Genomic DNA, 16,415 nt, shown 5'->3' on the forward strand with positions numbered 1-16,415 from the left:
GCCGCAGCGCGCTACCGCGGCGGCCATTAGAGGGTGAACCAACGGCAAAGGAAGACCTTTTTCTCTGTCTCTCTCTCTCACTGTCCACTCTGCCTGTCAAAAAAAAAAAAAAAAGGAATCTGGAATCGGAAGCAGAACCAAACTCAGCCAAGCACTCCCGTGTGGGATGTGCATGTCCCAAGTGGTGTTTAAGTGCTAGGCCAAATGCCTGTCCCTTGGCTTTGCCTTTAAAAAAAAAAAAAAAAAAAAGGTTTTTTAAATTTATTTGAAAGGCAGAGAGACAGAGATATGCCATCCACTGGTTTATTTCTCAAATGCCTTCAATAGCCAGAGCTGGGCCAGACTAAAGCCAGGAGATAAGAACTCTGTTTGGTTCTCCCATATTGTTGTCAGGGACTGAAATACTTGGACCATCATCTGTTGCCTAACTAGGGTGCATACTAGCAGGAAACTGGATTGGAAACGTAGGCAGAACTCAAATCCAGACATTCACTGTGGGATGCAGGCATCACAGGCTGAGGCTTAACCTGCTATGTCTAACACCAGCCCCTGGCTTTGCCTTTTACTGGTCTTCTCAGCAGTGTCTACCGGGAGGGTTCCCAGGTACCACCCGGGGAACTGTCACTGGCTCTTGATCCTGTCACAATCCAGTGCCCTGAGCACTGTGGTTTTAGTTGTTTACCATCCTCCAGTCTGTCTGGCATGAGGATTATTTGTGCCTGTTGAGGAAGCAGAGAAGTTGAGTGGTAACTAGTCATCTTGTTAAAGGAGAAATGAATTCCATGGCAACAGAGTCAGAGATTGAAGTCTGTGAAGGGCAGGACAGTGTAGCTGGTGGGGTGAAGAGATAAAGCCATCGGTACGGAGAAGGAAGGTGCGAGAGAGGCCCAGGCCGGAGGGTGGGCCCTGAAGATTGCAGAGGGAGCCCTAGAACAGTGGCTGAAGGCAGAGAGCAGTGGAAGGCGTCATTTAGTGGCAGACTCCCTGGTCAGCTCTTTGTGCCTCATCATCCTGTTGACCTGGCTTTTGTTTTCCACGGTGGTGACTGAGACAGCCAAACAGGATATGATTGACAGGAAGTTGCTTTAGTGCAAAAATAGCAGATGTTTCATTCTGGATTTTTATGGTGGGACGTTTATGGTGTGCGTGAGACGAGCTTAGGTTTTCAGGATACTTTATATTGTCTTAGAGCTTAGGTTTATACATTACTGAATATCTTTATTTTCATATTAGGGGACACACTGTATCTACTCTAAAACTTGTTCTTTTCCTCCTGTTGTCTAATGTAAAACCAAACAGTTTTTGTTGTAAATATAACAGAATGTATAGCATCAGTCTTAAAAAGCATTTTTGTTAAGTATATAAACTATAGTTAAAGTTAGTTCATTGATTCCTTCCCTAGAATGTCAAGAGGTTAGATGATCAGGTTGTAAAAACCATTGCTACTTATTTAATGATCTCGTTCTCTACCTTTATCTTAGGTGACATTGGAATCTATTTATCAGCTCCTTATTAAAAGAGAGTGTGAAGAAAACACTCATGCTCCCACACTGCATTTTCCTCTACAACTTTGCTGTTTTCAAGGGGTTTTGGTTCTCAAGGAATAGCAGCCCAGTCTTAATTTGGTCTCCCCCATGTGCTTCTGAGAGAGAAGCAGAGTTTCATGTAAAGCCAAAGTTGTTCATATTCTAATCTCACGGCTTTTTAAGTGAATGTGCATATATTCCTTCAGAGGTGAACACAGGACAAAGTATGATATCTCAAACTTTGTAGCCTCATTGGGATTGAGTAAGGGTCAAGGGGCCAAGCTTAATAAAATTTCTCAGAACTCAGATGTTTGCAGATGACTTTTCTGATTTTTAAAACCAAGTCTAGATCTGGGCACGCAGCTGGCCGTGCACACGGCAGGGCCCTGACCCTGCCCAGTTCTGTTCTGAGGATTCGGTATGTTCTGAACACCAGCTTCAATCCCTGGCCACGAACAGGGACCTGGACCGGAAGCTGCCCATGTGTGTTGGGACCCCTGGCCTCAGAAGCCAGCAGGAGCCGCACTGGGACGCAGGCCCACACAGGGTCAGGCAGCAGCTCCACACCCGCAGGCCTGGCAGCGCCTGTGCCTCCTGCAGTGGAGAGGCCGGCTCTGCCCCTGCGGGCGTCTGCTCGGTCTCTGGCGGGTGGGCCTGTTCGATGGAAGTTGCGCAGCCCTGGTGCTGGTGCAGCGGGGGAGGAACTGCCGTGTGCACGCGCCCCGCCCCACATAGCTCCCCGTGCCTACACACGACCACGGTCAGGCTCCTCCTAGGAATCCTGGGTGCGATCACCAGTTTTCATAGTTAAGACTTAAAAACTTGAAGTTCACTTCTGGGGCAAATATATTGAAATAGAGATTTGAGTGAGAATTGCCATTGGGGAAAATAGCATTTAAAGTGGAAAGTTGTGTTTGGAAAATTGTGTATGAGTATTTTTGTATTAAAACATTTTTAAAGGCAAAAAAAAAAAAAAAAAAGTCTGTAGTAAGTATTTCCATCCCTATATCCCAGTCCAGAAAATGCTGTGTCATTGCATTAGAATATAGAGTAGTTGGTTATGGCTGCATTTGCTGAGGTCAGCTGGTGGCCTCCGTATGCTATATTGTCTTATTGTATTTTTGTGACACAAAGGATGAATTATGATCCTGGATAGTTAGATGTCATGGATGTAGTAGGAATAAATCACGTTAGCTTTTTAAATTAATAAGTATATATTCTTTTGCTTAGTCTTCCTATTCCATTCCATTCTATTTAAATGACCCAATAATCAACACAATATTCTTCTAGTATCTCATTCTCCAGGTAAAATATTTGACTTTAAATTGTTCTGTCTGCTCACAAGTGAACTTAAGACATACAGTATGCCTAAAGCTCAATATAGTCTTTCTGGAAACTCTTAAATGTTTGGTCCATAACTGCTTCTTAAGACAAAGAACAAAACATGGTTAAAGTGTGTTGTTAGTGCTGAATTTAGGGCTTACCAGGTGGGGTGTGGCAGAGGAATAGCCTTTGCTTTGTAGAGCTCATTCTCTGCTTTTCTGAGCAGGTGCCCATTTCTACAGAGAAGGGCCTGCTGTTGTCTTCTCTCTCTCTTTTCCTCTCCTCTGAACCCAGAGAACTAAATGTACCGTGGTCAGGTTGGTAGCAACAGGGTGTCTAGGGAGAAACCAGTCAGTTTTTCTGCCACCACAATATGGACTGACCACAGATTATTTTAAGAGCAGGGCTGGTTTCTGTTACTTTAAGAAGTGCTCAGCTCTGTGTTCTTTAGGATAATATTTTTCTACAATTGTATTTTTTGAGTTCTGAGATTGTGAAAGTATGTATTACCATATTTATTGTCTTTACTAAAGTTTCTCATTAAAAATAAATGTGTTCACTGTTACAGTAAGTAAAACCATCCCACATTTTATAAAGCAAAGTTCATCTTTAACCTTTATGTGTGCAGTGTTTTCTCACTGCCCTGATAGCTCATAGAAGCATGCACACACAGATCTGGGTCTTTATTTATTTGTTAAAATACATTCATGATATATACATTATTCTAGTGTGTTCTGTTACTTAGAAATATTTCATAGGTATTTCTTTGGATCAGTAGATGATCTGGTTTACTCATTTCCATAGGAAGTTTATAATCTACCTTACATGCAAATGAGCTACATAGTACTATAACTGTGGGCATTTCATAGTTTATTGAGCCATCTCCCTGCTAATGCATATCTAGATTGTTTTCATTTTTAGTCTCTACAAACAGCACAATGAGCATCATCACATTAATACTTAAGCTCTTATTTCAATAGGAGAACTTTCCCCAAGTGGAATTTCTGGATCAAAAGTTATTATATTTTTAGTGCTTTGAATATTGTCAGGTTACTTTCCCAAAAGACATAAAATCTACATTCCTGCATTTCTGTTTCTTTGCATTCTCATCAGGGGATGAAAAATGTTACTGTACTGTAATTTATAATTCTCTAATTCTTAATAGTGGCATTTTTCACATTTTCATTTTGATTTCTTCTTCTTCTCTGACTTACCTGTTCACATTCTTTGTGATTTTTTTCCCTCCTTTTGTAAAATTAAGTCTGGACACTGAAGTCAAACAGCCTAGGTTAGAAGTCTGCTTAATGTTGTGAGATTTTGGGATAAGTATGGAACTCTCATGCCTTCAGTGTGTTTCTCTGTTTCTCTTTTTAAAGGTTTATTTATTTATTTGAAAGGTAAAGCAAGAAAGAGAGAAGGACAGAAGGAAGCAGGGGAGAGAGAAAAAAATTGAGGTCTTCTATCCATTGATTCACTCCCTAAATGGCCATAATAGCCAGCTGGGATTGGAAACTCACTGTCCTCCTACATGGGAAGTAGGGGTCCAAATAATTGGACCATCTTTTACTGCCTTCCCAGGCACATTAACAGGAAACTGGATCATAAGCAGGGTAGCAGATTTTTTTAAAAAAATTTATTTATTTATTTATTTGAAAGTGTAACGGGGGAGGAGGGGAGATCTTCTACCCCCTTGGTCATTCCCTAGATGCCTGCAATGGCCAGGACAGAGCCAGGCTAAAGCCAGGAACCAGGAGCTTCATCCAGTCTCCCACATAGGCAGCAGGGCCTATGTAGTTAAGCCATGTTCTACTGCTTTACCCAGGCCATTTGCATGGATCTGGGTTGGAAGTGGAGCAACCAGTACACAAACTGGCACCCATATTGGATGCTTGTGTCACAGGCACTTACCGGCTACACCACAATGCTGGCCCCTATAGCCAGATCTTGAACTAGCATTCCTATATGGGATACAGGTGTAGCAGGGGCTTAACCCAGTGTGCTAAAGTGCGGGTCCCTAATGCTTTTTCTTTTAATGAGCAGAGATGATAATAGAATCTGCCACCCAAGGCTAAACAAAATTTAAATAGATATCTAGGATAAAATCTAGCATGTAGATACTGGCTATTATCCATAAGTATTAGCCTGATTATGATTATGATTATGATTATTATTGATATTTATCTTATTCCTAGCTCGGGTGAGGACCTGTCACTTTCTTGCCTCCTAGATTTTACTTGATCTTTCCTTCAGCTGCTGTTTATTGGGTGTCCCCTTTGTTTAGTGAATCATTCTAGGCCTTCGAGGGATGGGAAGTTCTTTAAGAAGCCAACATTTTTTTTTCTTCTATATTGCACTGAACTTTCAGTGTAGGTAAAGTAGATTACAGACTTTTAGATTATTTTAATCTAATCTAAGGTTGTCCTTTTTTTCCCATTAAAGTATCTATCTAGTGAAGAAGAAGCTAGTTGGGTGTTAGTCACAACATCATGATGTAAAACACAAAGTGTATGTCTTGTCTAGTATTTGATTTTTTACCTTTTAATATGACTGCATCCCTATTCTTTTTTTTAAAAAAAAGATTCATTTATTTATTTGGAAGTCAGAGAGGCAGAGGCAGAGGCAGAGGCAGAGAGAGAGGTCTTTCATCCACTGGTTCACTCCGCATATGACCACAACAGCTGGAGCTGTGCTGATCTGAAGCCAGGAGCTAGGAGCCTCTTCTGAGTATCCCATGCGGGTGCAGGGGTCCAAGGACTTGGGCTGTCTTCTACTGCTTTACCAGGCCATAGAAGAGAGCTGGATCGGAAGTGGAGCAGCTGGGACTTGAACTGGTGCCCATATGGGATGCCAGCACCGCAGGTGGCGGCTTTACCCACTATGCTACAGTGCCAGCCCCCTTATTTGTTCTTTAATTACATGGAGTGCATAGTAGTTCCTGCTGTATTCATTTCTCATCTTTAGCACAGCTAGCTTGAGAAAACAAGCGTCTTTCAGAAGGAAACGGGGAATCGCATCTACATTAACAATCCATTGGCTTACTTTAGTGCCTGGCATCACAGTATTTGTCTTTGCTGAAGGATTCAGCAGGCTATTCAGAAGCAGAATGTGTGAGTGTTGGTGGTGGCTTATAGCACTGATGGTTCTGTAGGAAGCGTCATGGGCAGGATGCAGTGGAAGACAAATCCTTTGGGCCCAGTTAAGTGGATTACAGTTGCACATCCTGGAGCTCTTTTAGTGTGAGAATAAGAAAGGTGATAGGCAAGAGGGTGTAGATTGAAGTAACCCTAATTCCCATATGGAACCTGCCTCTTCTGTGTTTTAACCCTGTAAGCACAAACAGGAGATTTGTCAGGATGCCCCTTCAAGCCTTCAGGCTCCCACAGACAGTGTCAAGGTAAACCTTGCTGTGGCAAGGGACCTGAGCCTTCATCTTATTCACCATTCTCGCTTAGCATTAGGAGGGCTAAGTAGTTTGCATGGGTAATTGACTACTGAACATAAAGTAGAACCTGGTGTCTTAGTTAATATTCCCATGATCGTTTCGTTTAGCTGGACATAGACAGTTGATTCAATGTGGCCATGATACTTTGGGTCATTGAGAAGGACCTATTATAACAATCACATAATTGAGAAAATGACCAGAATGCTTAATTTTTCATTAGCCTGAATAGCAAGAGAATAATATATTTCATTCAGCCACCAATGGAGAGGACAAGACACCTTTTCCACCATGGCTGTCCTGCCCCATCATCAGTTGCTAAGATGTGCCTCAGGTCTTTGAGCAAAGTAGGAAGTCAAAGAGGGCGTTCTGTTGTGATTCCATAGACTGAACTGTGAGAGTTAACAGAAAGCTCTGGCCCTGAGAACAGGATGTAGAGGTAGAGACCTCAGGCATGAGGAGTAATGATGTTAGAGATGGCTTCTACGTTGTGAATGTCTTTCTTTCTCTCAAGTCCTACATCTGTAGCTCCCATCTGTGCCCCGACATGTCTGATTCCTATAATGGCTTATCTCTTTCTGTCCACTCCTCAATGTTGGTCCCCCCTGGGATTCTGCCCTTAGCCTCACTTTCACACTGTCTCTTAGGGGGGTCTCATCTGCTCCCAAGACTTCCAGTCCCACTTTGTGCTGATGTTCCCAAAGTCTAACTCCAGCTGTGCTCTCTGCCTTGTGGTCAGGTTCTGTCCCTCCAGCCTGCTGATGTGTGTTTCAGACTGGAGATCCGACAGGCATGCCTGCATTCCACTCTGATTGTCATCTTTTCTACAAACTAACTCTTCTCAAATTATCTAAGTTAATGGCTTCTTGGTTTGGTGGGCTACCTAAGCAAGATATAGGGAATTTGGTATGGACTTTGTTGGGAGACTGAGAGGCTGTTGTAATAACCTGAGAAAAATACTTGTAGACCTCCTTGTCTCACCTTTTTAATCCATTGCATTATCCCTACCCAAGTGATGCTTCTAAAACACAGAACATATGTTTTATTCCCTTGCTTAAATAATGCAGGATATTTTAGATTCTGAATTAATTCCCTAGTGCTTAGCATACAAGTTCCAGACGCATTTGTCTTTCTCTTTCCTTTGTGCTCAACCTTTCGGTCACAGTGAATAACTTGGCCATTGCTGAAGTGTGGCTTTCCCTTTGCACCTGCATTTTCTCCTCCTAGAATGCCCTTCTCTCCTTTCCTGACCAAGTGTTGTCATCCTCAGAGTTGGGCCTTCTCCTGGGAGGTCTTTCTTGACTACTGTTCCCTAGTGCAAGTGATCTCACACTGTATCTCTTGCTTTCTTTTGTCACTCTTATTATCTGTGTGCATACTGTCTTCCCAGCTTGAGTTTGTTAGGACTTCTTTCGTTAATGTCTGTGTCCTTAGTGCCTGGCACATAGCAAGTGCTCAAGGAATATTTATTGAATGGTTCAACATCTTGTCTACCAGGACTGCATAACTTCCTCTTTCTCACCATTCAAAATGTCTTCTTTCCTCTTCTCCTTGTAACCACAGTCTTTTTTTTTTTTTCCTTTTTTTTTTTAAACTTTATTTAATGAATATAAATTTCCAGTATACAGCTTATGGATTACAATGGCTTCCCCCTCCCATAACTTCCCTCCCACCCGCAACCCTCCCCTCTCCCGCTCCCTCTCCCCTTCCATTTGCATCAAGATTCATTTTCAATTCTCTTTATATACAGAAGATCAATTTAGTATAAAGATTTCAACAGTTTGCACCCACATAGAAACACAAAGTGAAACATACTGTTTGAGTACTAGTTATAGCATTAAATCACAATGGACAGCACATTAAGGACAGAGATCCCACATGAGGAGCAAGTGCACAGTGGCTCCTGTTGTTGACCCAACAAATTGACACTCTAGTTTATGGCGCCAGTAACCATCCTAGGCTGTCGTCATGAGTTGCCAAGGCTATGGAAGCCTTCCAAGTTTGCCGACTCTGATCATATTTAGACAAGGTCATAAAAGACAGAGTGAGGATAGTAACCAATGATCCTAAGAGTGGCATTTACCAGGTCTGAACAATTATACAGCATTAAGTGGGGAAGAGGACCATCAGTACACACAGGTTGGGAGTAGAGCCATTGGAGGTAGAGTAGAGGTTATGATTACAAAGGAATGAGGCCCAAGTGCACTAGACAGGGTCTAGAAAAAAGGACAGATTCATTATTAGAGGAGCTAAGAAAGGTGCTGTCTAAGCTACAATTAAGTTTTCTGATTTAGAGGCAAATAGAATCTGATAGAAGGGGCTTGATACTAATCTGGTGGGCTTTAGGCCTTGTAAATTCAGAGGCCCAGACCTACCTATCTCTTCACATGGGGTATATCCTAAGGGAGGTGTGAACCTCCTAGGGGAAGGCACTCTGTTGACTTTCATTACTTGGCTGGCCTGGGAGGAGAGCTGGCCAGGTAAAGGCAGGGGGCATCTCTAACAAGAAATTTACAGTTCTGCCTGCAATGTTGCTGACCCTACTTGACCATCCCCTCAGCTGCAGTGGTCACTTTGGAAGTTGGGCTGAGTGAAGGGCTTTTCAGCTTAGAGCCAATAAGATCTGTGGCTCTGACCTGGGCATCCTTCGACTCCAGGGCAGGTCCATTTCCAGTGATCCAACTCTTGGCAGAGCTGCCAGGGCTCTTCACAAGCTGACTTCTGCTGAAGCCCAGGCTTACCACTTTGAAAGCCACTGCAGTGGACTGGCCTGTTGGGTCTCCTTGAGGGCAGACCACTGTACAGATCAGCCATTAATAGGCCTGCCACCCATTGCTTCTGATGCCTAGCTTTCTCTTCCTCCTGGTTTGTGTTAAAGCAGACCAGAGGATGCAAGTCAAGGGAGTGCCCAAGTCCCATCTCTAATCTTCGGTGGCCTGAACTACAAGTCTATAGTCACAGGCATGTTCTGTAGTAGTTTTTCTGAGGTAGACAATGCCCATGAGGAAAATTATATTCTCACTTTAAAACTTTCTTTCCCTTTGGTCTGAAAGGGAGGTTTTTTTCTACTTACTGTATACTTCGCTGATGGCGAAGTGAATCTACCTATGAGATTATTATTTAAGTTCTTATTTTGGCTATGCTATTACAGAAAAATGTTAGCCATCTCTTTTATAAGGTCTAAAGATTAAATTGTGCGTCCCACAGATTCCTTCATAATAGAATTAGTTTCCTACCTTGAAGAGAATAGAGAAATGAAAGAAGAAGTTGGGCTTAGAATAGAGAAATGAGGGAGCAAGTCCTAGATCGCTTGCTGACAATAGCAATATCACATGAATACTAAGCAAACAGTTTCAACCATTAGAAACTTAAGCAAACATTTACCAGAAGGTCCAATGCCTTCTATAAATTTTAAGAATCATGTATTTGAAAACACCTCTTAAATATCTAACATGGTGTAACACTGCACGCAGTTCAGTTCTTTCTGCTATCCGGGCTCATCTCCTTTGTCAACGTTGGTCTCGATCTGTGAGTCATTTTCATTGAGCCTTGAATGCTCCTGTCCTCCTCCTGTTGGTTCTTTGAATTCTGCCCCTTCATTCAAAGTTGGTTCTACTTTGCCTTACCTTATGAAGGCTTTCTTTACTGTTTAATGCTTCATTGTTCTTTTTGGCTTTCCTTGCATTATTTTTGACTTCATAATTGATTGTCAGCTGGGTAAGGGAATTTTTTTTTAAAGATTTATTTATTTACTTAAAGGCAGAGTTACAGAGAGAGAGAGAAAGGAAGGTTTTCCATCCACTGGTTCACTCCCCAGATGGCCGCAATGGCCAGAGCTGCACTGATCTGAAGCCAGAAGCCAGGAGCTTCTTCTGGGTATCTCAAGCGCGCGCAGAGGCCCAAGGACTCAGGCCATCTTCTACTGCTTTCCCAGACCACGGCAGAGAGCTGGATCGGAAGTGGAGCAGCCAGGACTCAAACTAACGCCCATATGGGATGCCTGCACTGCAGGTATAGGCGTTACCTGCTTCTCCACAGTGATGGCCCCAGGGATTCCATCTTAACTCTCCCCCCCTCCACCCGGACAGGATTTATACTGTGTGCAGTGTACCTGTGTGCGTAGTGTGTACTGAAACAAAGCTGCCCCGCTGAGATGAGGCGTTCTGACCAACAGCCTGGCTTTTCAAAGTTGAGCAGCTTTCAGAAACATTTGGACAACTCTGTTAAACTAGGATTTTGTTCAATGTAATTTTTGTTTATCTTGTTACCAGAGTACCAGAGAGGCAGAAATCAAACTGAAAAGTGAAAGCAGAGTTAAGCTTTTCTACTTGGATCCTGATGCCCAGGTAAAAACTACATGAAAATTAAAAATTTAAAACAAAGTGTGGGGGAGGAGAAAACTTTGATGTGGTTTTTTGTTTGTTTGTTTGTATGTTTATTTGGATTGACAAGCAATATAACAATATAGGAGATTTGAGGAAAAGAGGAAAAATAGAAACAACCTATAATCTCATCACCATAACACAACTGTTGTGAAACTTGATATTCAATAGGTTGTTAAAAATTTAGATTTATCCAAAGATTGTTAAAAATTCTAGATTTAATCACAAAGAGCTCATCATTTACCCCGTAACCATTAGAAAAGTAGCGCGGATGACTGCAGATGCCCTAAGGGGCAGTGATACTTCCCTGTTTGCCCAGGCTCCGGCCCCAAATAGAAACCTGCAGTATGTGTGGGCCCACGTCTGTGTCCCCAGGAAATCCAAACCGAGTGTGGCAGGGACTTCCAGGGCTGCTCTACATAGTGAGCCCCTCTAAGAGCTGCCTGGAGGAGACAGAGGTTCTGCTGTATTTCTTCTTGAATATGCCCACTCTTCATGAGGACTTTTTGATAGAACTTCTTTTCCTGTGTAATTTTAATAGGAAATATATTTTTCTGTGTTTCTTCACAGACCTAGCAACTGTGTACATGTGTGTTTGTGTGTGTGTGTGTGTGTGTGTGTAGAGTTTATTCGATATTGGGCAATATGGTTTTGTGGTGAAACATACTTAACATAAAATTTTCCATTTTAGCCATTTTTACATGTTCAGTTCAGTGGCGTTAACTACCTTCTCAGTGTTATGCAACCATTACCACCATCTATTTCCAGAATGTTTTTACCTTTCCAAGCTTAAGCTGTATCAAAAAATAATTGCTCATTCATTCTCCCTTTTTGCCCCCTGTAACCTGTACTCTAATCTCAGGCCTATGAATTTACCTGTTTTAGGAGCCTCATTTACATGGACTCATGCAGTGTTTGTCATTTTGTGTCTGGTTTTCAGGGTATATCCATGTTGTAGCAGAAGTCAGCATTTCTTTCCTTTTTATGACTGAATACTATTCCATTGTATGCATATGCTTCATTTCTGTGTCTGTACACATCTTGGGCTGTTCATGCCATGATATGTCAGTTTGGTAGCATCATTCGTTGAGAACATCTGTCATCGTTAAGTTGACCATCATTATCAACTATATCAAACTATTGAAACTGTATGAATATTATAAATGAGTAAATGAATGTATATGGCTTTTCCATATGTTAGGACGTTTCCTTTGGATACATTTGTGTTAAAATTTTTTACTGGCAGCACAATGCAATTATAGTTTCATGTTTTCTTTTGAAGAAGCTTGACTTCTCATCAGCTGAGCCAGAAGTGAAGCCATTTGAAGAGAAGTTTGGAAAAAGGATTCTTGTCAAGTGCAATGATTTATCTTTTAATTTGCAATGCTGTGTTGCTGAAAATGAAGAAGGACCTACTACAAATGTAATCTTCCTTTTTAAAAATAAAGATTTTTTTTTTAATACTCAGAGGTTTCTGATGTGCCCATTACAGTACAGCCTGGATGTGAAATCCTGGTTCCCTGGGATCAGAGAGGGGCAGTGTTTGGATCGGAATGTGGAGGGTTGTCCATTCTGCAGGGGCACATGTTCGGGAAGGGGGTTAAGGGTGGTGAGTTCACATTCCGTGTTCTAGGGGACTCTTGAGGGCCAGCACCTCTCTTTTCTGTGGAGCTTACATTAAGTAGAAAAGCACATGAAAGTAAAGTAGTGCATTTGTGTGTCCTGAAATGTTTTGTAGCCTAATTCTCAATATGATGAAGGGCAAGACCATCTCTAGTGACTTATGCCAGCAGTCGTAATTAGGTGTCACCCCCCCGCCTTTGACAGCAGCGTTTGTTCCCCCCTGACCCCCAGCTTGGGATCCTAGTGGTCATCTGTATCGTTTTGTTTTATTCAGGTGGAGCCTTTCTTTGTTACTCTATCGCTGTTTGACATAAAGTACAACCGAAAAATTTCTTCTGACTTCCACGTGGACCTAAACCACTTCTCAGTGCGACAGATGCTGGCCCCCTCGTCCCCAGCTCTGGTGAATGGCAGGCATAGCCCTCCCGCCCCTCAGGCTACCCTGCACGAGGCCTCCATGCAGTATCCGAAGCAGGTGAGGAGCAAGGGCCCGGGGGTGGTGCTACTCGACTTTGCCGTGCACATGGAAAATGCCCAGTGCCATCTCGTTAGGCACAAGTGGGCTGACGTCGGCTGTTAGTTATACTGAGGGTAAATATAATTAGGCAGTAAAAGCATGCAGAGAGGAAATCGGTTTTGGACATTTCCTGTCTTTTCTCTACAATCTTCTCTTTGTTGCCTTCCCTGTCAAAGAGGCTTTCTGAGCAGATGATGCTGGGTTTGGCCGTGGGGCTTCTTCCCAGCTACGCTGTTTCACTGTCGGTTGCTGCTTTCATGTTCATAGGATATGCTTAACACGGCTGTAAATTGAATTTGACTTACGGAAGAAAATTATTTGTGCCGTAGGGAATATTTTCCGTCACGTGTCCTCATCCGGATATATTTCTGGTGGCTAGAATTGAGAAAGTCCTTCAGGGAAGCATCACGCATTGTGCAGAGCCATATATGAAAAGTTCAGATTCTTCTAAGGTACGAATGACTTTTATGTTTTGCGGTGATAGCCATCTGATAAAAGGGCTTATGTCAGGTACAAATGCTGAAATCAAAGGTAGGCTTGGAAAAAATAAATGCCTGAGAGAGCGCTCCTACCCACTGGGTCACATGGCAAATACCTGCAGCAACTGGACTAGGGCAGGGTCCGAAGCCAGGAGCCGAGAATTCCATCCAGGTCTCCCCTGTGAGTGGCAGAAACCCAATGACTTGAACCATCACTGTTGCCTCCCAGGATTTGCGTTGGGGGGAAGCTGGAGTCAGAAGCCAGAGCTGGGAACCAAAAAGTACACATTTAAGTATCCATATAAAAATTGTACATATTTATCAGATGCTATGTGATGTTCTACTACATGCACATATTGTGCAATGTTAAATGTTTGAAGAAACAGATGTATTTACCCTGATCGGACCTTATATGATATACACACAGATTATTTTTATAATTAATCATTTGACAAATAATTCTTCCTGTCACAGAATGTCAAGTCTATAGACACCAGAAAATAAATTTCTATAAAGTCTCAAAAAAACAGTAAGCTTGATGTATCGTCTGAAAGATACCAGAATACATACGTTGACTCTTATATTTAACTTTGTGTCTGATTTTTTAGATGTTTTCAATTTATTATTTATTTATTTATTTGAAAGGCAGAGAGCCACACAGACAGAGATCTTGCACCTGCTGGTTCACTTCCCCAAATGTCTGTAACAGCCAGGCCTAGGCGAGATCAAAGCCAGGAACTCGGAATTCAATCTTAATCTCCCACTTGGTTGCAGGGACCCAGGTACTTGAGCCATCACCTGCTGCCTCCCAAGGTGCACATTAGCAGGGAGCTGGGCTCTGGAGTGGAGCTAGGACTGAAATCCAAGCACTCTAGTATAGCATGGGCGTGTCCTACGCAGCAACTTAACTGCCATGCCAAACACTGGCCTCTGTGTCTGATTTTTAATGAAAAGCTGCCCTGTGTGTAAATATAATTATTGTCTCATGTGGCTAGGCTATTCTGACATCCTAAAATAATTTGCAAAGTAATTTTTAGCTTAATAGTCAACTTTCTGTCCTTAAGAAGTACATGTGTTGTATGCAAAGTTCTTTCAACTGTCGATGATTGGTCCTTTGGCTCTGGAATTAGTCGTTGGTTCATTTACATTCGTATGAGACTGGAGGCTGGGAGATACCCGTGTCTCAGACAGTCTGGCTGTCAGTGCCAGTGGTTCAGTTGTTACTTCTGCCCTTTGGATTGTGTTAGAGTGAGCAGGATTGTGGTGGCAGAGATGGTGTGATCTGAGGTAGGAAGGGGAAGCATGCAAGATGTATGTTTGCTGTATTTCAAAATAGTGTTCATTTTGGGGGAAGGCCCAGATGAGAATATTCCATAGAATTATTGAATATTAGATGTCTTCTAGCCCAGAACCCCTTTTCATATTTCAGAAAATTGAGACATGCGAAGGTTTAGTTACCTGATCAGTGTTGCACAGCTAGAATGGCCAAAGAGCATCTGTCACTTTTTTTTTTTTTAAAGATTTATTTATGTATTTGAAAGGCAGAATTGCAGAGAGGCAGAAGCAGAGAGAGAGAGAGAGAGAGAGAGAGAGAGAGAGGTCTTCCATCCGCTGGTTCATTCTCCAGATGGCTGCAATGGCCAGAGCTGCGCCGATCTGAAGCCAGGTCTCCCACATGGGTGCAGGGGCCCAAGGACTTGGGTCATCCTCTACTGCTTTCCCAGGCCATAGCAGGATGAGAAGAGGATCAGCCGGAACTAGAAGCGGTACCCATATGGGATGCCGGCACTGCAGGTGGTGGCTTTACCCACTACGCCACAGCACTGGCCCCCTGACTGTCACTTTCTAGCACATTGTGTCACCTGATAAGAATAATCATTGGAGTGCTATTGTCCTGGGCAGTTTTATAATATTTTTTAATTTTTTCCTAAAAAAAAAAAACTTTTTAGTGGTCATCTGAGAGATGGCCTTGGGTACATTAACAAGGACACCCCAGAGGCTCTAACCGAGGCTTGATACATTGATTCAGAGCTTCCTTCCCCATCTCTGCAGCCACCCTTACATCACAGGTGTGTCCCACAAGATGCAGGATGGCTGTGAAAGTGCAGGTTCTGGGAGCGAGAAGACCTGGATGCTATGTACCTCATCAGCCAGTGTACTTTGGACACATCTTGTCACCTCTCTGGGCCCCAGATGTGGAGGACGGTGTTGCCGCCTGTCCCTCTTTCCTCACGGGATAATGTTAGAGTCACAGACACGTGAGCCACGAGGCAGAGCCATGGACATGAATCACTGAGAGCAGGGAAGACGTCGCTATTTATTACAGCTCCAGTCAAGTAAAAGCCCATTAACCCAGGCACGTCGCTTCACACACGAAGCCTCTGGGCTGATAAATGCTGAGTAAAGTTTGGTCTCTGGAGAGAAGCTGTTTTATTTTTTTTTAAACCAAGTCTGTAAAACCTTGGATGAGAAGCTCTTTTAACTCTTTTAGGTTTTGGTTAATAATCACCAAAGGCCTCCGGTAAGATCTGTTGCCCTGCCGCGTGTGCAGCACATTTCCAAGGCCCCTCCACACCACCAGGGTGACTCCTGCCCACCACATGCACGGTGTGCAAGCTGGCAGCTGGCACTGATGCAGTACTCACATGTCACTGTGCTAGACTTTACCCAGTTTCCGGGGTCCCTTGGGCAACCATGGAAGTCTGGTTTTCCTTCCTTGTTCACGGCTGTAGAGCTCATCCGTGGGTGCATTGCTCTTGTGTTCACTTTCGTGCCACCTTCAGAGCATTAAATTGAAGCAGGGGTTAAGGCTCAGCCACCTCACAGCAGCGTAGATGTTCTGGCAGAGATGTTATGGTGATTTTTCTTTCTACCAAAATTGTCAATTTTTTTTTCCTGCAAATAATCTAGAACTTAATTTGGAGTACATTTTCATTTTGGAGGAAGTATTTATGAAGTCTCTGTAGGTATTTACATGAATCAGGTTTTTCAAAAAAAAAAAGGAAAAAGGGAAAAAAAACCCAAAAGGTATAAACATGTTTGTCACTCTGACTTTCACACTATTCTGTTCTAATTTGTGCCACTGTTTAAGTCTGAAAACTGAATCCTTGTTTGCTTCATGGACGA

At 42.8% G+C, this 16,415-nt stretch overlaps 1 protein-coding gene across 7 annotated transcripts in view; it reads left to right on the forward strand.

The window, feature by feature from the left end:
* Positions 1 to 16,415, forward strand: part of DOCK9 (dedicator of cytokinesis 9) — a 325,663-nt gene that overhangs the window by 187,237 nt on the left and 122,011 nt on the right. For all 7 annotated transcript variants that reach the window (XM_062193991.1, XM_062193993.1, XM_062193997.1 and 4 more), the window contains exons 10-13: positions 10,560 to 10,634; positions 11,953 to 12,093; positions 12,568 to 12,768; positions 13,140 to 13,262. In XM_062193991.1, coding sequence (XP_062049975.1) covers positions 10,560 to 10,634; positions 11,953 to 12,093; positions 12,568 to 12,768; positions 13,140 to 13,262 — 540 coding nt within the window. The remainder of the gene's footprint in view (positions 1 to 10,559; positions 10,635 to 11,952; positions 12,094 to 12,567; positions 12,769 to 13,139; positions 13,263 to 16,415) is intronic.

This window comes from Lepus europaeus, chromosome 6 (genome assembly GCF_033115175.1).
Source record: "Lepus europaeus isolate LE1 chromosome 6, mLepTim1.pri, whole genome shotgun sequence".
Lineage (NCBI taxonomy): Eukaryota > Metazoa > Chordata > Mammalia > Lagomorpha > Leporidae > Lepus > Lepus europaeus.